A 24,918-nucleotide genomic window follows, 5' to 3' on the forward strand; every position below is an offset into this window, starting at 1 on the left:
TCACTTTTATTCTTTTTTTTTTCAGCGTCTTTTTGCTAAAGGTCTCCGTGCAGACCGCAGCCCTGATCGCTTATTTGACACAAAATGCGTGCTGGAGAAAGTGGTAGCGGCGCAGAAGACTCACGCGTGCGCGCATAAGGCAACCGCGAACGCACCGAAAACCGCGCTGCGGCTGTCGGGTTCACCCTCAGAGTGCAAGCGAACACATCGCGCGCTAGAGAACGTGGACCCCCTGGGGAGGAGGAGGAGGCGGCGGAGGCGTATTCAGGGAGAGAGGGCGAGGGTGCAGCTTCGAAACGGGCCTGGCCTCGGAGATGCCGCCGCCAGCCGAGAAACCCCATTGGTCCTACACCTCCGAGCAAGCCCTGCCCCGCTCTCTAATCCCCGGCACATCCCCAGAAGAAAAAGCGCGCGGTCTCGGCGGTGTGTTGTCATTTCCTCGCTGTGGGTCAGCCAGCCGTGATCGCAGCTCCCGTGCGAATCTCGTTTCCCTCAGCCATGCCGCACACTCCGAGCACGTTCCCGACCACAGCCGTCCAGGAGGCGAGCAGCTGCCTACCGTCGGCCGTGGATAGCAGCCACAACTACAGCCGTGCCCTGCAGGTCGCCTACCAGAGCCTGTCCACGCACCCGCACCTCTACGGCCAGCACGACGAGCACAGCAGCCAGCTGAAGCATATCATCTTCGACCACCCGCTGACGCAGCTCTTGACCAGCAATGGCAACGGGAGCTCGCACCAGCAGCTGCCGTCCCCCAACAGCCCGGAGGAATCGCTGTCCGTCGCGGACGCCGGGAGCGTCGTCAAGAGGCGCAGGTCGTCGCCGCAGCAGCACCTGGCGGTCAAGCGCGAGAGCTCGGACGGGGAGTCGTCGCCGGACGGGTCGCGGTCGCGCAAGCGGCCCTGCCAGAGCATGGATGAGCTGCAGAACCAGCGCATGCTAGCCAACGTCCGCGAGCGGCAGCGGACGCAGTCGCTGAACGAGGCGTTCGCATCGCTGCGCAAGATCATCCCTACCATGCCGTCGGACAAGCTGAGCAAGATCCAGACGCTCAAGCTGGCCTCCATGTACATCGCCTTCCTCTTCGAGGTGCTCAACTGCGACGAGCCCGACAGCAAGCTGAGCAGCCAGTGCAGCTTCATCGCGCACGAGCACCTCAGCTACGCCTTCTCCGTCTGGAGGATGGAAGGAGAATTCTCCACGCTATGAGCCCGCCTGCACGCCGGGAGCACCCGAACTTATCTCCCAGGTGAGCCACTGTGCCTTTTTTTTTTTGTTTTCAATTTCCCTCTCACAGAGCAGGTTTCGATGTTGTTTATGAAGTCTGCAAGGTTATTTTGAAGGGATTTGAATGAGGATCTTTACCAGAGAATTTGAATTCACGCAAAAGCCATTTTACCCGTTCGCTAGCGCCGAGCAGCTGGTCATTCCTTAAACCTGTCCCGTAACGCGACAGTGCCGGTTCGCGCCTAACTCCTATACATAAAAGCAAACACAAGTACGCTGGTTTGTGGTTTTTGGCACTAATGGTCTCAGTTATTGAAAGCTCGAGAGCGCCAATTCAGCTGAATTTGCGCCGTGTGCGCTGAAAGACGGAGCACGCACCACGCGCGTTTTCGTCAACCCGGGAATAACTTTCCCTCCCAAAAGCAAGGGCCGGCGTGGTCGCCCATTATTTCCCCTCTACCATTTGCCTTTCACTGCGTGCCATAGCAGTCACCGGCGACGGGTTTCTGCATCGTCGTCATTGTCCCCTTTACTTTGGCTGCATCTGTTGCACCTTCCAGCGATGTCCCGAGTTGTTTCTGGCCCACCGCACCACCTGCGTTATCTCTTGAAGTGATCTCCCCTTCTCCAGCCACTTTTGTCTTGTGATCAAATGATATTTCGGTGAACAGAGCAGCTTTTTTTTTTTTTTTTTGGGGGGGGGGGGGGGGGGGGGATTTTTGTTACTGTTGCCCGGGTAACGAAGTGCCCAGACCACATTCCGCGCAGTTCGGCATGTTCTACCCATGCGATTTCTGTTGCGACCACAGCCCTGGATGGTCCCCGAACATCTCAGGAGTATTCCGCCCTGACAAATCCAGGAGACCATAAGTTGCAAAGGCGGGGTAAATAAGTTAGTCGTCTTTTATTATAGGAAGTTTATGTAGTGCCGGCAGTGTTTTCTGATCGGTGTTACGGGCTTGCTTTTTTGCCTCTCAGCATATAGCTTTGTCAGCTGTGGTAGCGTGGCGCAGTGGTTGCGCCTCTGTTTACTGATTGGATAATGGCTGGTTCGATTTCCCCTTCCTTCAGACCTTGTTTTCTCTCTTTTTTTAATTTCATTAACGTCATTCCTTTTGCCTTAATTTTTCTTTCTTTTTTTTTTCTACTCAGTAGTTGGGTACTACCGTAAACTTCCAAAAAAGAACGCCCACTCAAATTTCAGAGATATCAATTGAAATATACCAGGTGGGCGATCTTTCGCGTCAGGTGCGAAAAACTACGAAGAAAGTGGCGGCACCGCCAACCATACCTGCAGAGATATCAAGAAAAAATGCGAGATGGGCGAACTTTCGGGTGCAGTGCGGAAAGGGCAAATTAGTGACGTCACATGAATCGATGGTTCGCGTTTGTTGTGTTCACTTATCGGCGCTAAAGCCATCGATTTTAGGGGGTGGGCGATCTTCAGTGTCTTTCAGCAAATTCGATATTTCACTCCTAAAGGGGAGTGGGCGTTCTCTCGGAACTTTACTGTAGGTAATTCCAGGGCAAAAAAACAAATGGGGGGTGGGGCAGTCGGGCGCTCTTGTTTTTAAGCGCGGCTCTCCCAACCGACGTGTGAAGAAAGTTCTCCAATTATGGCGATTGCCCAGGCCTAATATGGCGATTTTATGACCAATGCAAGGACTCGATAACACCTTATCTTCCGCAAGTGATTGAGAATTATGGTCGATAGAGAAGAAGAAACGTGAAAGAAGCTCGCTGGCGACGACACGGACATCAAAAGCAAACGAAAAGTTAGTCAAAGCCGAAAGTAATACGAAGAACGACGAAGGCAAGCAGAAACCACAGTCATGGTTGTCCAGAGACAAGCTAGTTATTGCAAAAGGGGAACCCCTGGCCTTGCTTGAACGCTGCACTTTTCGCGAGAAACTTGGGTCCCCCCATTGCCATTTTGGACTACTCCGGAGTATTTTTTTTTATGGCGGTACTGTAATGGCGGACTGGCGCATCGAAGAAACATCTTGTTTCCTTGCGCCAACACTGTGTGCGTGTGCATAATGTCGCAAATTTTGTGAACCTTCGGCTTTCATGTTTAAGTTAGTCGAGAAATCGGAATAGATTCGTAGCTCACCACTCTGCGCTTGGATTAGTTGATCTGTGGTTCCCCGGGGCACCATCAGTAAAAAGGTGCTACTAAGAACTCCCTTCCCCCCCATATGTATAAGTGAAGCTGACTTGCGCTATAGGTTCTGACTGAAATTAGGTGCTAGTGTAAATTGATTTGTTTCTTCCAGTGTGGTGTAGCTATCTTGGAAAACAATGCTAGTGAAATTGGTGGCTAAGATGACTCCATAATTATTCCGATTTTCATTTACTTGTCGCCGTTAGTTCACAGTGAAGTTTAAATGGTACAGGTTCTGTCAATCTATGGCCGTCGACGGAGGGAGTGTATATATATATAGTAACGGAAAACGGCCGCTGTGGAAAACGAGAAGACAAAATACCGGGACGTACAGAGGGATCCATGAATTGGCTAAGGCGTTGTGCTGCTGGGCACGAGGACGCGGGTTTGATTCCCGACCGCGGCGGCCGCTTATGTCTTCTCGGCAGGGCGTGTATGTGTAGCATTGAAGCCGACTTCGAGGGGTCTCGGTGTTAAGCGGAGCGGCTTAAACATTTATTCGACAATTCCAGTTTGAAGTTTCTGGAATTTTTTTAGGGGCGAATTAAGCCCCTTATGGGCTGTCGGCGCCTCCTACGGTCGTTGTCATTTCACGTGGTCGCGGTACTGAAACACCGGGACACTCGTTTTCAACGCCTCGCGCTAGAATGTAACGCGTACTAAGAGAACACACCGAGACACTCGTTTTCCACCGCCTCCGGCTAAAACGCTTCGTGCTTCAAAGACACGAGACTTTTACAGCAAGGCTGTATACTTCTACTCCCCCCCCCCCCCCCCTACCTGTTTCATCTCCATGGGAAAAATTACCAAGGCGCCAAAAATACGCTTTTACACTGCGTGCTTCGCCCCTCCCCAGGATTCACGTTAGTGGAGGTGGACAGGATTTTTTTTTTTTTTTGTATTCAGTCTCTTCATGTTTGCGGATGTGGTCGGAAACCATGCCAAGCCCGGTCTTCTAATACTATTCTGTCCGACAGCATATTAGGTCAACTCTTAAGATCACATAGAAAAGTACATACAGCGGCGCACAGCCGTCGGGTAGTGTAGATAGACATTGTTGTTAAAAAAAAAAAAACTGTTTGCCCTCTACATCATATTCCAACAGAAAATAAAACGCCGCCTCGCGTTGGAGTGGACTCAATCCGTCGGAGATAAGCTGAGGCAAGCCTGCGGAAATTGCCATTTTCTTCTCATCGGATGCCCGTAGCACGCGAAATTCCCGGGGATTCTCCAACGGGTGACGTCTTTAGCTGGAAGCTACAGAGCCACTAAATCAGCCTAATCAGGTGACTCATCCTTCTCCATAGCTTTCCGTGGCCCGAGCCCACCCCTCAACGCAAGGAGTAGTGACCGTCCCTAATGCGAGAATTTTTAGTGCCTGTCACTAGACGCTTTTTGTTTTCCTCTCATAACGGCATAGCGGCTGACCGTATACGCATGACGGCTTTCTCGGTAACAGCGAAGCTGTTGAGCAAATCGTAATTTTTCGTGTCCACAGCCAAAAATACCAAGAAATTGCCGAGCCCTCATGTGTGCGTGCCTCGCGGCGACCGCCCAGCGTCCCCGGCGCACGTTTGTCAAGCCAAACGTGCCCAGTTAGGGAGACTAAAATAAAAAAAGATCAGCGTTAGCCGTAATTGCGGCAACACTTGCTAGGGAGGAGAAAGACACGTCATATATCGTTCGCCCTTCTAAGGTGATGTCCAATGATTATTACTTCAAAAAAAAGAAAGAAGCTCACACTTATAGCACCAATAATGGATTAAAGGTCGTTTCGGCAGCGAAGAAGAAGCAAATCGGCTGCAATCATGGACCTATACTTTCGTGAATGTCGCGAAGGTTACGTACAGCTTTGCAGTACCTTCAAGTCTTGCTCGATAGAGTAAGCTTCCTTTATTTTTTCGTTTGTTTTTCTTGAGGGCGAGATGAATGTCGTTAAAGGGACTTTCAGTCGGTGGTTGCAATTTGAAGGGGTGCGCCTCTACATTTGCAGATCTGCTGAACACTCGTAACCACGCATGCGATAGTGATCCAGATGGTTCTTTGTGACTCTGTGACTGACGAATGTTTCTGCTCGTCTGTTGAGAACACTTGCGAATACGCTTACGTAAGAGGAAGGGGGGTGATATCTTCGCTGCATAATAGAGGAAACCGTATTATGGCAGGCGACCATGGAGCTCATCCACCTGCGCACGGCATCATTTCGCTTTTTGCCTCAGCCAGAAATAGCCTCTCGACCGTGCAATACAGACCTGCGACCATGGCCCGTATACCTACGGAACGTAATTGCCACTGCACGGCCATGTCCCCAAAAACGACATGATATCAAGCCTCGATTTGTGTATTGCTGCCGCATGAAATTTTAGGGAAACATTTCGTCGGTCATTGTCGACGTGAACAAACAAACAAGAAAATCAAGGCTTCCTGAGAATGCAGTTTGTGGACTTCCCAACGTTTATAACAGGACTATTTTGTTCTGTTAAACAGCCGATTGGTTGCAAGTTTAGCAAGGTCATTTGGTTTGTGCTAACTTCAAAACTCTGCCAAAAGCTTAATTAGCTCCTAGTATGATGTTCCAGAAAGTGTGGGCAATAAATGTGTTTCCGCCTGCTTCATTAATCGCAAAGTCCCGCGCCATACATCGTGGCCTGCTATCAAGTGTCGGCAATACTTCATCGGGCTGTATGGTAATTTCAAATTCCAGAGGAGTTTCATCGTTGCGTATGGTGTAGATTACCCTTCATTTCAGGCGCGTTCCAAGAGCAAGAAAAGAGCCTATACTTACTGGCGTGATGGTTAGCATTCTCGAATTGCAGAGTGGTAGCTCTCGAAGTGAATCCAAGTGGAAAAAAAACAAAAGAAAATAAGAATTTTAACACGATAAGCGTCTGTTTGGGTGCCCTGCGCACTAAAGAGAACAAAAGGAGAGTTACGAGAGAAAGTACATTGCATAAACATAAAGCAAAACGTTCGAGAATGAGTAAACGCAGTACACTGCATGCGTACAATGCCTTTGGAATCAATCTCATCAGTCTGTGTATTTCAAAAAGCGAAGTAAACCATTCATAGCATTTTGGTGGTGCGACATGGCCCACACTTGCGACGCACCCAAGACAGTGAGCATCGCAAACTATAAAAGAAGTATCCAAGTTTTCGGGGTTTTGCAGAGAATTTACGCCTCTGCGTTGAGTAATGGGCACGGTGGCAAAGAGGTTTTCGGCACTCTCACCAGTGGCACACGTGTAACAAGCGAGGATGTTTGCCGTACCGCTGGTGAAAGTATAAGCATTCGTAAATTGCTTCCAAACATCCTTGCTTCCAAACATCCACATCCCTTTGGGAGGAGGAAACTGTCCTTCCGTACTCCTGTGGACGTATACTGTATAAGCATGCGCGGCCGTAGCCTTGCGGGACGCATGCAGAGTCGTGAAGGAGGTTAGGTGACCTAACACGACGTGGTAATTTCGGGCCTTTTTGTTCACTTTATATTTTCCTTTCCCTTGCGATAACTTGGCAACTTTACTCCCCCTGGCATACCCCGCCGGTGTCGACAAGAGCCTAGACGCGCGCTTCCTGCTCAAAGAACACCTCGGAAACCGCGAGGTCCGCGACATACGACACCCGCCATTCTGGACTCGCAATACACGGGTAGTTACGCGTGAGAACGACCTTCTAAACGCGGCTACAAAGCCGTCAACAGCACAGTCTGGCCATCCGCCCCTCGTTCACGTTCTCGAGAAATACGCACGGCCGTGCCGCAGGGAACCGTCATGCGCACTCCTCTCTTCGAGGCACGCGCGGACGCAATCCCGATACAAAGGATGTACACGGCGGGAAACGCGTGTCTTCGCTTCCTCGTGAGTGGGCAGGGAACGGACAACAATCGACAAGGCGTCTCCCCTCGCTCCCTGGTCACGTTTTGTTGGTTTCTTCCTCTAGCGCCGAACCACCACTGCTCACTGCGCCAGTGCTCTGGCTGCGCGAGTCGGGAAACGAGCCTCTCTTTTGGGTGAGGGCGGTCTGAATTCTTCCGCGCAGTACATCAAGCAGCAGACAGCAGCACGGTTTGCGAAGGGGAAGAGAGGAGGGGGGCGGGGGGTTCTGTGGTGGCTGCGGCCCCTGCAGTTCACTTGTCAGCGGTGCTGTAACGGGCGAGGCAACTACGAGCACTTCGGCCACGCTTGCATGCCTGCGACCGACCCGTGAAGGGCCGTTTCGGACAGCCCATAAACCACGGCTTGGCGGCCGAGCGCGACCAAGGGCCACGCGCTCGGACACATTTATGCGGCGCATTTGCCGAAAGCCGCCTCCGGGCGTCTAACTGCTCGTCGCGTGGAGAACTCTCGTACAACGTACGCAAGTGAACAGAAGGCAAACAAGTAAAACGGGGGCTGTGCTCGTTAATGCAATATTGGTGTCCTTTTTTTCTTCTCTTTTGAATTCAACGGCGTCTGCGACTATCGCAGCGTGTAGTGTGTGCGTAAACTGGTCCTATGTTTGTCTAAACAAGCAGATGCCGGTCGTTAGGCCTTGTCACGAAGACTGTTCAGTGCAGTCCAATGTTTATAAGACATTTTCTGAGACTGCAGCTCTGATATACACGCAGAAAGAGACTCATGGCGCAGGCTATTTTCCCGGCCTCCAGATGCACGTGATTGCGCGATACCATCGCTTTACGTTGGTTTTCTTTCGCGTTTCTGTACTGAACTTGAAGTCGTTTGAGCACGCCTTTAAGGCTGAATATTACAGGCGCCTTGAAGCTTTAGCACATTTTTAGCGCGGCACAACTATACAGTCCGTTCAACGAAAGTGCGTCTGCGTCGTGAATGCGATATGGTACCACAAATCGTTGGCACCAGAAAGACAATCGTCTGCGAAAGCAGGTGCGCAGCCATAAGCGTGCGCACAGGAGGGGGGGGAGGGGGGGCGGTCGCCCCCCCTAATCATCTGAAGGGGGCGCCAAATTGGCCCATATTTTGCCAATGTAACACATTAAATTAAAAATTTCTGCTCAGAAATATTTTGTATGTGTTTAAATTCCATCGCATTCAAATAAAAATTTTATAACCACCCCTCTTTGCACTGCGCTCGGACCGCTAGGCCTTCAGTGGGAAGAGGTCGGGAGTTGCTAGGGGGGGAGGGGGGGGCGCAGCGGTAAGACTTTGCCCCCCCCTAATCGACAACTCCGCGCACGCCTATGTGCGCAGCGGTCTGACGTCGTATGCGACGACCCGACGTTAGACAATGTTGTGGTTACGGGTCTGCCGTCGTCAACCGCTACCAGTAGTTTGACGTGCAAAGAGTTTGACGTTGCTTAGCACTTCGTTGGGCGTAAAGTTAAGGTTACCATAGGCCTGAACGAAGGCATTCCTCCTCAAGGGAATTGGCCGACGACACACCCACTTAAGGGGATTGGTTGGCCACTGGTGATGACTAATGCCGTCAGAAGCTCATGACAAATTCACCAGTTCTCATTCGGCTGGGACGTCACCATACCAACCCGCACACATTCACCACCACACATGCTTTCGCACATAACTTGCGTAAGAAGTCCTAGGTGTTTGAATTTTTGGACTGAGAACCGGGTCTCTCTAACTCTCCCTTGTTCTCGATCTCTATATTAATATCTCTTTGTCTGTAGGTATGTATGTATTTCTCTCTCTTTCACTGTCTGTCTTTCGATATCTGGATGTCTGTCTGTCAATCACTCTCTGTCTTAAAAAAAGGGAAAATACAGTTTCATTCAGGACCCATAGTCCTCCAGCTATTGTGGAAGACCCCACCGAATAATAGACAACAGACATGCTATGCATATTCATGCAGATTGATAGAGATCGGGCAATAAATGGACTCGGAAGAACTCGCGATAGGGGGGGGGGGGGAATGACTGGATTGTTCCGTGGATCATTGCTTTTTATTTATTTATTTATTTATTTATTTATTTATTTATTTATTTATTTATTTATTTATTTATTTATTTATTTATTTATTTATTTATTTATTTATTTATTTATTTTAGCACTCTGAGGGCCTGTGATGGGCATTACATAGGGGGGAAGGGGTAAAAACAAACACAACACTATTTCACAGTTGAACGAGGCGTGACATACAAAACACATCGTTCATTCATTGTTCTTCCTCGTCTCTTTTTTTGTTTAACAGGGAATGTATGAACGCAAATAACTTAGTACTGCAACAGGGTTATGTATAAGGTGATAGCCACAGCATCCCGTAACATCAAAATCGTGCGTAGTCAAATTACAAAGCATACATACAATAAAATCGAACATTTCCAAACTTTGTGCACATTACAGGACTACACTAGACAATTTAAACTGCAAGAAAAAAATGAACAATTTTTGGAATACGAATACGAATATTCGGGAGAAAATTGTTGGGGAGGTGGGACGTTCGTATAGAAAACGCGGACTTCGAAGGCTGCGGAAGCCAGCAAACCGCACTTCCGGCGCTTCTGAAAAAGGAACGCAGCATGTTGTTGTTGGCGTTCCTCCATGGCATTGGTGGCACGCTTCTGATGCGGCTGCGCAGTTTTGGGGAAGCAAATCGCACGGCACCCCCATCGCGCTGCTGTCACCGCGCGGCAGTGTGGTAAATCGATCGCACAGCGCCAAGTCGCCCGTTTGATTTCCCGTAGCGACGGCTGCTATTTTGATGAAGGCGAAAAAAAAAAAAAAAATCCCGGGCCATCTCCACTAGCAGGAAACCTGGTGAGGGGCGAATCATGCAGTGTATAAGTGTATTCTTGGCGCCTTGGCGTTTTTGCCATCGGGGATGAAACCGTTGGGGGGTGCAGGTGTGCAGCTTTAATGTAAAAGTCTCTTGTCTTTGAAGCACGAAGATCTCTAGCGCGAGGCGCGAACGAGTTTTCCGGTGTTTTAGTACCGCGACTACATGAGACGAACGACGATTACGACGACAGGAGACACCAACAGATCCAGTCCCTAAGGGGCTTCGCACCTAAAGGATTTCTGTGCGGGCAGATTTCAACCCACGTTAAAGGTTCCCGGGAGGAACAAATTCGTTCGTAGCCCTTCAAATCCGCACTACCTCGAACCACTGGCGTTTCTTGAGCGCGTTAGCCACCTCCCCTACCTTTATATTTTTTTACAGCGAAGCTGTGTATCCCCCAGCGGTGTTCGATACCTGTCCGTCTAGGCGCCGCGCCGACACGTACAAATGTTTGTTTCCAATTTCTCGCGAATGCTGTATGTATAGTCCTCAATCTAACGTAGGTAGGTATCTTGGAAGAACTCATACTGCAATCGGTCTCTGAGACGAATGTGACATTACGCTGAGTTCCATATTCTTTGGATAACTACAGTCCAGCCCACTTGTAACGAACACATCGGGAAGCGGAAATCAGTTCGTTCTATCCGTTTTTCGCTATATTTGGACATAAAATATATGTATACAAATGGTAACGGGAAACTAAGATTTGTTTGTTATAGCCGAGATTTCGTTAAAAAGGGGTTCGCTATAAGTGGGCTATACGGTACTTAGTTTACGGTCCAGGAGCAAATATTGTGTGTATGTACATTCACGTCCGTGTATATATACTGTAGATGGAGGAGGCTACGTACTCTGCCCATACGGGGCCAGCACTCTTCCAAATGGCCTGCGGCCAAACTGAAGGCCCAAGGCTCCCATTCGCGAAGCTCAAGATTTTCGTGTACGGGAGCCATGGGCCTCGAAGGCCTGCGGAGACGACTAATCTTGTGTTGTTCGAGGAACGGCGGGTGCGCGCGTCCCGATTCCGCAGAGAAAGCCAGGGACAACCCAAGAACAACAGAAGAAAGAACCCAAGGACAACAGAAGAAATAGCGAACCTGTCTCGCGAGCATTGTTTTCCTAGAGCGCTTCCAGACGCCCTCGTTCGCTGACCGTTTGACGGGCCGTCCCATTAGCGTTGCGGGAAACGAGGACAAAGTGCCGACTGTCGCGTCTCTCTCTTCGCCCCAGGCGCGCTAGGACAAAGCTGGTAGGGTTGGCAGCCAAGGGGACCAAGATTTGGGACGAGCGCACTGGGAAGATAAACGTGCACGCACGCCTGGTATAAGGAAGGCGAATGGAGCGGAAAATCGACTTGGGTTAGAACTTAGAAGCCCATCCTGTTCAGACGGCGGCAGACTAATGTTGGATTCCAATGGCAGATCCGGAGCGGTCACCGTGCTCCACCGCGGAGCGCGCCGGAAGAGCAGGTACTCCGAAGCTGCCTTTTGAACGCAGCCGATGCGGAACCGTGACGGGAACAAGAAATCCCCAGTATTCTTTGCGTCGCGCCTTCCCGAAATCGTCTGGCGCGTTCATCTCGCGCTGCGCGGCTGGAGGACGCAGAGAAGGCGAGCAATGCTTTTGTCAGCACTGCCGCTGGCCGGTTGATTCTTGAGGTGCCGTCAGGTCGCTGAAAGGGGTATTGTCCAGTGGCAGCATAGTTTGCCGCGGCACAGCCGCCGGGTGAGAGCGCACGCAACGTCAGTGCATCTCTCATCCGCGGTCGCGGCGTCATCGTGGACACACCGGGTCGTCGAACGTCGATAAGGGAATAGCACCCGGAAGACGGCAGACTTTGCTGCTGGACCAGAGAAATATCCAAGACGAATTTCACAACGTCTGCTTCGAAGGACGTGGGACTTATTGAATCGCATTATGTATCCCATGTGCGCAACACAGTTGTCTATAACAGCGAGTTCAAATCCGACTAGTTACATCTGAAAACTGCTGAAACAAACATTCTACAAAAATGTTGTAGACCAAAGGGGTGGGCTTAGACTTCAGAACGCATCAGTAGTTTTATTAGTAGTCGTTTTGGGCCTTATCTTGTTTCACCCCCTCGGGCGAGGTAAGATAGGGCTCAAAGTACGGAAACTACGTTATCGACAAGTGTGTTGCCCTCTGTATACCATGGGTTACACCTTCTACACCTCCCCTAATTAATTAAAACCGCTCGGCAACCAGATATCGTTCATTGGGTTTAGCGTTGTTCCCTGTATGGCTTGTTTCTGCGCCAGCGGGGCTGGCTTAGGCCCGAGGAGCGCGAAGAAATACCACGGAAGCCTTTTTTCGTTCGCCACGCCTTTGCGTTCACCCGACGGGCAGGCCCGGGGAGGCCTTATGAAAACGTGTCGGTCACCCCAAAATCGTTAGAAGCGCTGCTAGCTTTTGAAGGGAGATTTCCTTTCGTTCGCTTGGTAAACAGGCGGAGGAGGACTGCCATTCACTCTTTAACGACCGCGATTACCACCATGGGAATGCCCGCAGCGGACGGGAACTGGAGGTCATTCAAGAGGTCAAAGGTATGAGGTGGCACCAGACGTTCTGTCTACCATGGTTACACTGCTCAGTTACCGGGCGAAGTTTCCATTGTTCCGGGTCTGACATGTCGACTCGGCGGCTCGGACACATCAATGGGTGGGCGACCACGCTTTGTGATGCGCGCGACGTGTTGCCAAAGCAAGGAATGGACCCGTCGTGCCGCGTACGAAGCGCACGTGTGCGACGGACTGCCGCGAAATGCGGCGGGGGTCGGCAGGACGCGCCTGCGCTGACCGCCCGACCTGGCTGCGCAGCGCCCGAAATGAACGTTGTGGCGTTGGTTTAGCCCGTCGCTGGCCTCCTACATTACAGGTAGGTAGTCTAGCTAGACTAGCTGCGGCCGTCTCATCTCCATGTGGCTTTCTGCACCCAAAACCACCGCAGCACAACTTTGTGCGGTCAACTGACGAGTGGGGAATTTAAGCTTTCGGCTAATCATTGCGCGACAGACAATCCTAAAAGGGGTCATTCTGAAGGTTGGTGCTGATGCGACGTGTTCCAAGAATGCTTTTGAGGATGCTTTGTGTCGGCTACATACCAAAGGAAGCTCATTCATTTTTGTTTTCGATGTCCGCCTACGCCGAGCGGTGCCCCGTTCTTGGTCTCCTCGCGTCGCCCAGAGGCAGCGGCGCACGCACTTTTTCATGTCGAGGGGGAAAAGGAAAGCTTGAAAAGTAAAACGAGGAAAATAAACCACAGCAAAACAAAAACATAAAGAGCCAAAGCCAAAAGTTATTCCAGTAAAAATATCGGGATGATGTCGTGCTCTGCGTAAGTTGCCCATTTGTTAGCTACTTTTTTTCCTCCAGTGAAATCACGAAATGGTTCAGCGTCATAGTCAGAGTCATTGGCGGATCCAGAGGGGGGCCCGGATGTCCTGACCCCTCCCTTAATTTTTGAATTTAAACCTCCAAGAAGATGATTACTCAGGTCGCAGAAAAAGGTGAATTGATGACTTGTATTCCTTGTGTTTTTGCTTTCCCGAAATTTAAGTGAATTAATAAGGCTCCTCCTCCTCCTCCTCCTGCTCATCATCATCATCATCATCACTGATAGGAGCTGACCCCCCTCTCAGAAAAAGCCTGGATCCGCCCCTGATCAGAGTGCACATAGCAGTCACATGTGGTTAGTGCGTAGCTTGCGGCAGTGTCAATGAAATTATCGGTAGTCATTATTTCATGATATTCGAAGTTACTGGCCTGTCTACCCCCCCCCCCTCTCCCAATGCATACGCCAGCGCCGGGAGACCGCGAAAAAATAAGACATTCACTGAGTCCGTTCGCTTACAGCAAACTGATTTTTCGAGTTCAGTGTGCAGCAACACAGACGCGTGAGCCGCCCATCTCACGGCGAAGGCGCGATTCTAAATGCAGGCACGGCAAGCTGCGGTTTCAATGCATAATATAATTTATCAAGCTATAAATTTATTCCACTTACAAACACGCGTTTCTCTTGGGCTTCTGCTCCACATACGAGCAAACTTGTCGTGGTCGATCTGGGAAATAGGCGGCTATCGCGGACCGCTGGTCGAAACATTTATCGCGTGTCGCCTAAGCAGGTTAGATTCATTGTGTTTGTAATGATATGTACACTCTAGAGAGAGAGTGAGACAAAGAGAAAAAATTGGCCGCGTATCTGCTCCGTTCGTTGCAAATGTCGTCAAAAGACGATAGTCTTTATAGGTTTTTGCGAAGTAAATGCCTCCCTTCACTTTCCCGCTCACCTCTCATATTGTTCCTCTTGCGTCGCGCTCCTCCCAAGGTAAAGACGCCAAAGGCTTGCTTAAGTCATTTTAAATTTCCCGCGTTCCACTGCTCCAAACCGGGTGTCTCGATGCGAACGCTGCCGCGGACGGCGAAGACGCGCGTTAATCGAGGCGCCCTACTTCAGCGTTTATAGAACCGCGTTTCCCTACTGCATGTGCGTTGCAAGCAGAACGTGGAACCTATCTAGTGGAACCTTGCGTATACCTGTTGCCGGTTGATTTCTTAAAATGACGCCAGAAGCTATAGTGGCGCGGGCGACAGCAGGCGACCGCGGAGTGAATTCTTTTTCTGCAGTTGATGAAGTAATTAATTTCGCAAAAGTCAAGCATGTTTGATTTTTTTATAAAGGAACACTGCAAATATCACTTCTGTATTGATTTGTTGTTTTATATTTGCGTAATGTCCTGTTCTTCTTCAACAATGTTGACAAGTATGAACCTTACACCGGACATAGACGGGTAGATTTAGCTGTGACTATATAAGACTATTGCGCAGGCATTGTTTTGCTTTGGCCGGGTGACTGAATCGAGTCACAGACAGACAGACAGACCAGCCCAAGAAAGACTACGGTCTTTCAAAATCCCCGCGCTTGATGCGGGCCTTGCCTGACCTCTGTACTGCTATCATGAGCCTTGTACATCTTGCTTTCGCGCTTGGAGTACGTGCCGTCGGCCAATGAGCCAGGCAGTCATCGTTTCATCTGACCATCTTTTCGATCATCGGCCGATCGACCCCCGATAGGGTCAAGGCGTATTTTATCCAGGCGCATGGTGTCACGAGTGATGGATAGACGGACAGATTTTGTGGGGGAGCCTCCTAAGAATGCCTTCGCATTAAAAAATGGCTCATTATCGCACTGCTTCAGATCAAGGAACGCATAGTGATTCGAGATACATCGAAACCCATTTATTTTGGTGCTCAATATTTATTCTCTTGGGAATATTATTGCATTAATAATAATAACAGTACTATAATGACGATAATAACGACCTTTATAACCACGAACACGCAAATTACAAGGCGGACCCGCCCTTGGCCTTGGGTTCGATCCGCGTTTTAACGGTTTCGTCTCTTTTTCTGAAGGAAGCAAAAAGCGAACTCTTCGGTGTGTCGAGGTTTCAGCACGCATTACAGACTCCCAGCTGGTCTGAATTAATCCATACTTCCGACACCCCTCGCAGGACAACCCAACTGGTCGATTTGGATGCCGGTTCCTTTTCTCTTGACAATTCACGTTTCACCGGTCGATCGGGAGCGGGCTTGTGTAATTAGCGAATTATAGCAGAGCGCAGAACCGGTTCGGGTACGGTACCCGGTACATCTGCGCATGCGCACCAACCAGTTTTTCCGACACTGCGCACGCGCAGTATCGCCGGTCGCCTACCGGGCACAGTAGCGGGACCGGTTCTCCGCTGTGCCATAACTCTCTCTTGTCTGCATGGTCGCTTGGGACGAACGCGCTCCGTGGCGGAGCGCTCCATTGCGCTCCATCGAGAAACCTCGAGTTCAGACGGGGTCTATATCGCGTTCCACTGGTCAATCCAGCCACGAGATCTCGATTTCCACGCCAAACCCGGTTCCCTGCTCCGCTCCGATCACATGAATTTTCCAGAATCCCTGTTTCCTTGCGTTCTAGCGACAGAGTTTCGGTTAAGCGCGGTGCAGATGGTGCGAACTGCCCAGATATAGTGCGAATTTTGCCAGACAAGAACGCTCCCTCCTCTCCACCCTTACACACGCGCTACGACCGACAGATGAGGCAGCAGAAAAAACAAGCAGTCGGCGACGCGTGTTTTCACAGGGACGTTGGCTAAGCCTGCCGGATTACGCCAAGTCGGCGGCCTGGAATAGGCATGGCTGGCGGCCGAATTGAGGGCCGCGATGGAGTAAATAAGAGCAAGACGCGCCGTTCGACCCGCTCAGAATGCTCGATCGTCGCTGACGCCACAGAAGAGCTTGCAGCGTGGCAACATTTTGTGGAAAATTTAGCAGAATATGTTATATCTTCTAACCTGCTTCTGGCTATTTCCTTGATTATTAACTGAGAGGATGAGGGATAAACATTTAATTGTAGTCGTCCCTGGATGGTAGGCCTCCTTGGTATAGGAGGCATTGGTCCTTTGTTGCCCGGCGGGCCGCCTTGTCTGCCTCTCGGTGCTGGTCTTGTAGGCGTGAGCTGGCCATCTTTGGGGTAGTTCCTGCACCAAGTTGGCAGTATCCAACATTGGCAATGAATAAACGTCGTCTCCCGAAGTTCAGAACCACAGGAGCGAGGCGATGGCGGTAATGGTGAATAAACATCCTTGGTTTGAGTGGAGGTGCTAGTGTTAGGGCGCCCGCCCTGTGGGAGGCGTCATTAGTCCGGGATGCCGTGGACCTTGTTGGCCATCCGTACCCTCTCCGGCAGTCGTCGCTTTTCGGAGAAGTCGGAGCTGAGAAAAAAAAAAGAAAAAAAGAACACGCCTGGAAAGCGCGGAGAGGTCGTTAAGTTCCTTGCTTGTAGCCGCGGGTCTCTGGGTTCGATTCCGGTCTCTGCTACTTCTCTTTTTAATGTTTGATGACGGCGCGCGGCACGTCTCCGATTTTGCCAACTGTCCTATTTTGCCGACGTCGGAGCTGTAGCGTCGAGAGGCGTATAAGGTTCTCGCATCAAAAAGAAGACACCAAGCCCTCCGCGTTGGAGTCTACGACCTCTGACCCAGGAGAGCCGGACACAGCGATGCCCGCGCGAGTAGCGCAGCGGAAGTTCTCTTAAGCCCGTCGCGATGAAACCATATATCCGGGTGACGAATCCTGACGGAGGCCGTCTGTCAAGTTCGAATCAACGCCGCGCCCGCGCCTTTTCTTAGAGCAGAATCTCGACGCATGTTCCTTGGATGGTAAGACACAGCGATGGGGAGCCGGAGGGCGCGGCTGCAGGGGACTGCAAGGGGGGCAAACATTACTGCATTTTGGAGAGCACGCTTCTCTCAAATAAAGCGCACGCAAAGTAACGGCGGCGGCTGTCGCCACTCTTCGCGCCACGCAGTCAATCGCCGTAGTGTGAGCGAGGACAAGAAATAATGCGACGGGAATGGGCGCTTGCCACAAAGTTAGAAGGGAGCCCTGACGGCGAGGAGCGTAGTGAAGTCGCTCTTATATTGCCACTGAGAGCAGCTCCGCTCGTGGTCTGAGAAAGCAGCGGGGGAGACTTGAGCAAGTAAAAAAAACAAAAGGACGTAGAGGCAAGACACAGCATCACAGGAGCGAAGGCAGGAAAGTCAAACTAAACGTCTTTTCAAGAAAAGAAAAATCGAGGCGGGAGGGTGAAGAGGCCGCGCATGCGCGCCGCGGTGCGCGTAGGGGAAAGCGCTCGAGCGGCCGTTCACGGGCCGTGGTTCTGATGGGAGCTTCCAGTGTACGCTGTATCGGATGTCGTCAAGCCGTCGTCGTCGGGCGACGCGCTGCCCTGGCTCGGCGCCCCGCGGCGCCCACCCGGCTCGGGCCCCTCTAATGACGCACTTTCCTCTTCGGACCCTTCTTCTTTGCATTTTCTGCTGTTCGGAGAGAGAGCTTTCGTAGCACGGCACGAGAAATTCACGGCCCGGGACAACAAATGCAAAGGGCACGCCGCGCTATACCGAAGGAACGATCAAGATGAGGGAAAAATAGTGCGCATCTTCGAGTTGAGCGCGGTCGTCGCAGTTGACGATCGTTCGTTTTGATTCTAGAGCAAGAACAATGTCCGCACGGGAGTGTTAGTTAATGAACTGGCAATAAGGTTGAGTCTAACTGGCTCGCTTGCATAGAGAAATGAGCACACGAAAATCAAACAGGAAAACGCCAGTTTCCTGAGCGAGCGGGTGCCGCCCGCGACAGTTACTCCTTTGTCCAAAAACTGCGTACGCTTGTCCGGCAATGCAGCTGTCATACGCCTTTCCCGTTTTTCGGGGCGTTTTTATTATTTTTTTTTTTCTGCGAGGATTAGTAGCTCTTGCCTGCCAGTACAAAAATGATTCCATTAGCGACGAACAGCACCCTCGGCGAACCCACGGCCCAGTGGCAATACTGTGATTGGCTTGGAAGCGTTGCGGCGGCAATTGTTACGGCCCTCCTCGAGAGGAATCCTTTGCGTCTTTAATTAAAATATAGCGATAGTGGCAGCACACTCATTTTGTTCCTTTCCACAAGTCCTAACATACGTGTGCAACGTGTACCACTCTTAGGCAAAAAGGACTAAAATAGGGACTAAAATACAGCCGTTAGTCTTCGCGGGCGACCGTTCGTCTTCAAAGGGAGTATCTGCGGCAGAGTACGTGCCGTGTGCATAAATTCGGACTAACTGTTCGTCCCCGCCGATCTATAAGGAGTAACGGGAAGACGAAACGCATGCAGTTAGTCTCTTTGCTGCGTCGTTAATCCCCTAATGGCGTCGTCGTTGCCCTTTCGCGCATATGTCTGCGAACAGTTTTATATTTCCAAAACACAAGGCATTGCAGTCACTGGGTGCTTTAGATGGTGCCACGGGAGAAAATATTGATGTTAGTTATAAGAAAATCGCCTAGGGTTAGTAGAGCGGCGGGTAATGGCAAGGAGCGGCGAAGCGCGATTGTCATACGCTTCTCGGCGAGCTTATGTTGATACGCTGTGTTGCATTCGATTCGTGCGAGATAATAACGGCCAATGAAAGCTTTCAAGCGCCTTAACAGTAACTCAGAAATTAGTGACAGTAGCAAAAGTTGATTCCTGAGCGTAATGAATATGCATATGTATCACAGACTAGAAAAAACGCATGTTGCTGATGACAACTGCAAAACAAAAATGCTCGCTACAGGTAAGCATCTCGAAGTTATTTTTTACACTCGGTACATAATTGCCTTGGGCACCAAAGCTATGACAATGCTGCAACTGCTGTAAAACCCGCTTGCATTTCGCAGTCGCAATCGTCTAGCGACGCGAATTTGAAGAATTCAGGCTAAGCAACACCAAATTCGCTTTCGCCGATGCAGGAAAATATGGCATGTTTCCTTACTCTGACACTCACACAGACGACACCTTTCACATACGTTACATAGAGCACTTAACATATGTATCGAACACTAAGAAAACACTTAGCTTGCGCTAATTTGTGCGGAAACAAATGAGTCGTCCGATCGCCCAGCTACCTATCTCAACTAGGCGACGACGAGTTGATTGTTATTTACGAAAAAACTATGGTTGTGAGGCTCTACTTCGAATCGAACTGAGCAATAGTCCCTAAACCTAGCAAAGCGCTAAGCGCAAGGCGCAAAACGCGGTCACGTTCGCTTGCACAGATAGAAATTCGGGCACCAGTTGCAATGGATCTGTTGCGTTATGCACAGAACTACACCCTGTACACTTGAATATTATCTGCCGCTGGAACCATCCGGCGGCGTGGTCTAGCGGATAGCGCGTTGGGTTCCTTGAGTATAATTCCGGGCGTCAAGGGTTCGACCCCTGCCGGTGCTGGCGTTTTTTTTTTTTTACTCTACGCAGTTCGTCCTTGGGGAGTATCGGTACGGACCATCCGGGTGGGGGACTAACCGTTCGTCCCCTCGCAGTTAGTCCCCAAAGGGACTAATGATTGTGGCAGAGGCCGTTAGTCCCCGAAAGGACGAACTTTTAGTCCTTTTTGCCTAAGAGTGTAGGTTGTCACCTATATATGCACAGTCCTCCATCGTTAACGGAACGTATAAAAAGAAACTCCGACTTTCCAGTGTCCTTATAATGAGGTAGCGGCTTTATTACCCAATTGGTTAAAGCAAGCCCGATTAAGCCAGCGTTGCAAGCATCTCTCATGCGGCTGCAGTGAAAGGTTGCGTAGCAGCTGCTTCGGCCCCCCCGGTGGTTATTTCACGCGGGTAACTCCACGAAGCACCGGCAGGCACCCGTATATACACCGGGTAGAACTGTGCGTCCAAGACGACGCCGCCAGCAACCTCAGCCTAACGGTAAACGAGGTGCAGGTAGGTTGGCGCCAGCTTACATGACGACTGGGGCAGTCACCCTCCATCGTGCATATCTTTCCCCGCAAGTAAATGCGGTATTCAAAAAACTGCATTCGTCTGCAATATAACACCGCCGCCACGACGGTGTTACGCAGCCTACACCGTTACGGCCACGCAACGATTGCTAGGCCTTGTGGTCTCGCAGGTGTGGCTCGTCGGGTTGCGGGGAAGGCGGCCCCGAAGAGGCGCGCGCCCTCATCGCTCGGTCGCCAAGCCGCGAACGGGCCCATTCATCTTAGTCCGGGGCTCGGGGCTGCCGCCTGGGCCGCGGCTGCCTGATACGCGTCCATCCCATCAATTCCGTTCGCTCGGAAAGATTGAGTGCGCGATTGCGCCTTTTCCCGCCCCGTGTTTCTGCGCCTTATTCGTGCTCGGTGGACCGTGCGGATCGGTATATGTGCCACGGCCCGAGAAGGACGGGCACTCGGATGTGTCTCCAGACGTGAGAAAGGACGCGCGGAGGGGCCAGAATGAGGCTTTATTGCCGCCTATAAGAATGTGTAGCGCGCAGCCGTCTCCTCTTGAGTGTTTTCGCCTGAGCTGTGCTTGTGTCCTTCGCCGTACAAGGACTTGTGAGGCAATAGCTCGCGGGAGGGACGCTGCATAATCCTTTATTTGTGTGTTCATTGTTTTATTCGCTTTGTAGGTTGAGAATTGCGGGTTAAATACAAATCGGGAGCGACTAAGGAATACCGACAGCATTTTGCGGAGCTGGGGATAAAAGCTTCGGCTAAGCTTGGGTTTGATTTGCATACCGTCTGTGCCGCGTTGCGTGAACCAATTTCCGCGACCTAACAAGGCTGGACAGAGTAGAGGGTAACGTCTTCGTGAGATCGCATAATGAGCATAAAACTCGAACCGGCATCTGTTTTATGTGATCACTTTTATCTCGCCTCTCCTAAACATCGTGGTTGGAACTTTCGATGGCGACGAATACGACGCAGGCACCTAGCTCAACACACTCATAGGCGACGAAGTAAAGGACGAGGCGATGCTTCAAGATGGCTGCTTAGAGTATGGTTCTGTAAATTACGTAAATATATATGCTCTCTATCGACGACGGTCTCCTCCATTGGCTCCGTGGACATTTCCACACACCGTTCCAACGCCCCTTTTTTATTTGCTATCACTGAAACGAATTGAACGTGTTTTCTTAACTAAATAAACGCTGGACTCTGGTTTACGTATACTTCTATGTTTCCTGAGGTATGCCTTAGGTTTTTATTTGTACAGAACAATGTGACATGTAGAAGCCATGGCAGCAGCTTTACTAGTTTGGGATTACATGCTTCGCTTTCAAGCCCTCTTTCAACCATTTTTTTTAATCGGGCAGTTGAATCGAATGACTGACAGACTGACTGAAAAAAAATTTCCGCCTTTAGGTAGCCCAAGAAAGACTATCGCCCTTATTAAGGAATCTGTTTACGTACGCGTTTCGTTGCACGTTTGCCAAGTGGCTGTGCAGGCATACCACCGCAGTGCTGCCTTGCCCTGGCCAGTCGGCGGTCGGCGTGGTGGTGGGGGTGCATATTGCGAGGCAGTGGGCGTACATGCAAGAGTTGGCGTAGCGTAGTGGGAATAAGGGGGGCCATAGGTGAGCGCGTGCATACTTTGTAGATTCGGCCACTACCCGAAGTATCGGGGATACATGAACGAAGAACAAGCCATTTGTTTCTCAAGCGCCGCGGCTAATTCTCCGCGAATTTTTCCCATCCGCATTCGCAGGAGCTGTTCGAGCTGTGGACCACAATCTTCTCCCTGGCACTCTTCCATGGACCACCTGATGGGCGCGCGCGAGTCAAGTGCGCCCCGTGGAGAAGACATGGTAGCAGCACCGCTACAAAACACCAAGCAGTCTGAGGACGTCTGTATTGCAATCCAACAACAAGCCTTTTCAAGAAGGCTTCGTTCCAGCCCACATTGGTGCACCACAAGACCGTAAACGTCGCTTTTTTCGAACGCCATTTGTGCCACAATGCGAAGGAGTACCTGTAAAATTGAGCGCCATGATCGGAGTGTTTGTTTGTTTGTTTGTTTGTTTGTTTGTTTGTTTGTTTGTTTGTTTGTTTGTTTGTTTGTTTGTTTGTTTGTTTGTTTGTTTGTTTGTTTGTTTGCCTGGGATAACCTCTCTCAGCAAAGAGCGCTATTTCTGAACAAGCCACATCCTTAATAACAAACCCCCAAAGACGGGGTAAGGATGTGTTGATCACTCTTCGAGACTCGCACGAACACCGAAAGTTACGGAACTGTCCACAAATTTTTATTTGCACCATCAATGGGCATATGATGTTAAAATTGCACATGTTTCTAGCATAACTGGGAATACTGGTGTTTTGTGGTCACTCACTTCACGCCAGCACATGATGCAGGCTAATTTGACGTGACTATTACTAGTACGCATTATGCCTGACAATACTTTCAGGGACATATGGGCGAGCACTTTGCCTTCTAATGTGCCAGAAAACGTGAAGGTAAACATTGCCTCTTCGACAGTCAGGACATTTGTGATAGCTGCATTTGTTCGAATACAAATCAGAGAGTGTTATTCTTCTACGCTCATTTGTCTAGTTGTCTGAAGTGCAATACTGATAATGATATCCCAACTTTTCACGAATAGCCATCATACAGCTGTCTTATGTGGTCTTTGTGCATCGATTTCTAATTCATGCGGCGTGCAATACTTGAAATGTATTTAAACGCTTCCAACTGTGCCTTAACCCCATTTCGTGGCCTTATTTTACAACAGCTAACATGTATTCCTCTTGCAATAGCAACTAGAGTAAAAAATGAACTACCTTGATAAAAGCGTATTTTTACGGTTTCGTGTGTGTGTGTGTGTGTGTGTGTGTGTGTGTGTGTGTGTGTGTGTGTGTGTGTGTGTGTGTGTTTTGCGTGTGTGAAAGTCGTCAGTGGTTGGTTATATGCGTATCTGCTACTTCGCGTTTCACGACATTTTCTTCCAAGCCTGTCGAAAGTGTTTTTTTTTTTTTTTGTTGCTGTAAGCGATGCATTCGTTTATTTGTAAATTTAAATGTGACAAGCACATGTTATGGCTGTGCGCTGTGTATATATAGGGTCGAACTTGCCTTTTCTCGCCTTGTTTATATTTGTGTCGGTATATTTCTCACTCGCGAATTTGCATGAAAGTTGCGCATGACGAATGGATATCACTGAGGACGATGCTTCTCGGGAGTCGGGACGTATTGCAATATTGTTGTAAATAGTATGAATTGCGGCAGTGTGTGGGTGTTCCGCCAGATCACCTATTCGGTTATTTGAGTATGTGTCTAGAGTTGATTCCTCTTGGCATTATTTTAGTTTGCTGGCTTTCACCTGCTTCTTTTGTGTATTTGCAAAAGTATTATTTTGTATACGCAAAGAAAGATGGCAATTCCCTTGCTATCTTCTCCTGTTGTTTTATTCTTTCCATCACTCATGAGTTTCGGAACAAGTATCTGTTATCAGCGTTGCCAAAGAAAAACCCCTCTCATAATCGTTCATTTGTTGATAACGTCTTTTTGTACGTGATTGTATTGTGCAATTCCTGTTTTTTTACAAGCCGTGGCCGCGGGACGCGTCGCAATAAATGTTATGTACATATCTGTACACACTCGTGCCAAATCTTGTCGTGCGTTAAAAATAGGGGGCACGTCTGTTGTTTTAAGTGCATTCGAATTGCTGAGAAAAGAACAATAAAGCTGCTCTATTTTTATACATCGACACTGAGATTTCAGTCGCCTCATTTCGCGCGAACAGTTGTTTTTCATGTGTTCCTATACAAAAAAAAAAAAAATTACTCGCAACCAAGCTAAGTTGCTCCACGAGTTGTACCACCCTATGGATATAAACGCTGGCTACCTCACCGTCTAGTACGTCTGATATTATACTTGCAGAATTCAAGCATGGTCGTTCACGAAGCTTTGCAAAGCCCGCAGGCTCATATATCACTCCGGAGTGCCTCTTCTAATGACGTCAGAGCAGGAAATAGCCGGTTTCCGGTCCGCGTCTTCTTGCTCCCCCCTTCACCAGAAACGCGTAATCGGTGAACAAGATATCGACAAAAACGCAACTAGGCTGTTAAGATTATACGCTGAGCTGGCTGTATTGACCCAATTAGGCACACACGTCTCGTATCTCTCGCACTAATCTCGCCAACAGCTATCGCATCTATGCGCATGAGTAACGGAGGTATGTTGGATAGTTTCCGGGGCGTACAGTCGGCGTCCAGGGCGGCCCCAGCCGACACCAGATACCCGTGACTTGGTAACTGTCACCGGTGGTGGCGCCACCATGGCGCCGGGTCTCTTTTACGCCGGATATGCGCAGCGATGTTTCATCAGCTGAGTCACGCCTACCGTCAGACTCAGATGAAAAGACGGGTTACATCTCTCTGTTCAGCTCGTACGCACTGGATGCACGT

At 49.9% G+C, this 24,918-nt stretch overlaps 1 protein-coding gene across 1 annotated transcript; it reads left to right on the plus strand.

Moving 5' to 3' along the window:
* The first annotated feature begins 236 nt into the window (after positions 1–236).
* On the plus strand, positions 237–24,196 carry LOC144169341 (twist-related protein 2-like). Its single transcript, XM_077698440.1, has 2 exons — positions 237–1,249; positions 22,224–24,196. Exon 1 carries the CDS (start codon positions 499–501, stop codon positions 1,207–1,209), a length of 711 nt encoding a protein of 236 aa, XP_077554566.1. The 5' UTR covers positions 237–498; the 3' UTR covers positions 1,210–1,249; positions 22,224–24,196.
* Positions 24,197–24,918: the final 722 nt, after the last annotated feature.

Source organism: Haemaphysalis longicornis, unplaced genomic scaffold (genome assembly GCF_048455015.1).
Source record: "Haemaphysalis longicornis isolate Haplotype H1 unplaced genomic scaffold, Haemaphysalis longicornis Haplotype H1 scaffold_2, whole genome shotgun sequence".
NCBI lineage: Eukaryota > Metazoa > Arthropoda > Arachnida > Ixodida > Ixodidae > Haemaphysalis > Haemaphysalis longicornis.

Bases quoted from the DNA above. Each gene is read 5' to 3' on its own strand.
- LOC144169341 (XM_077698440.1), top strand. From the start codon at position 499: ATGCCGCACACTCCGAGCACGTTCCCGACCACAGCCGTCCAGGAGGCG.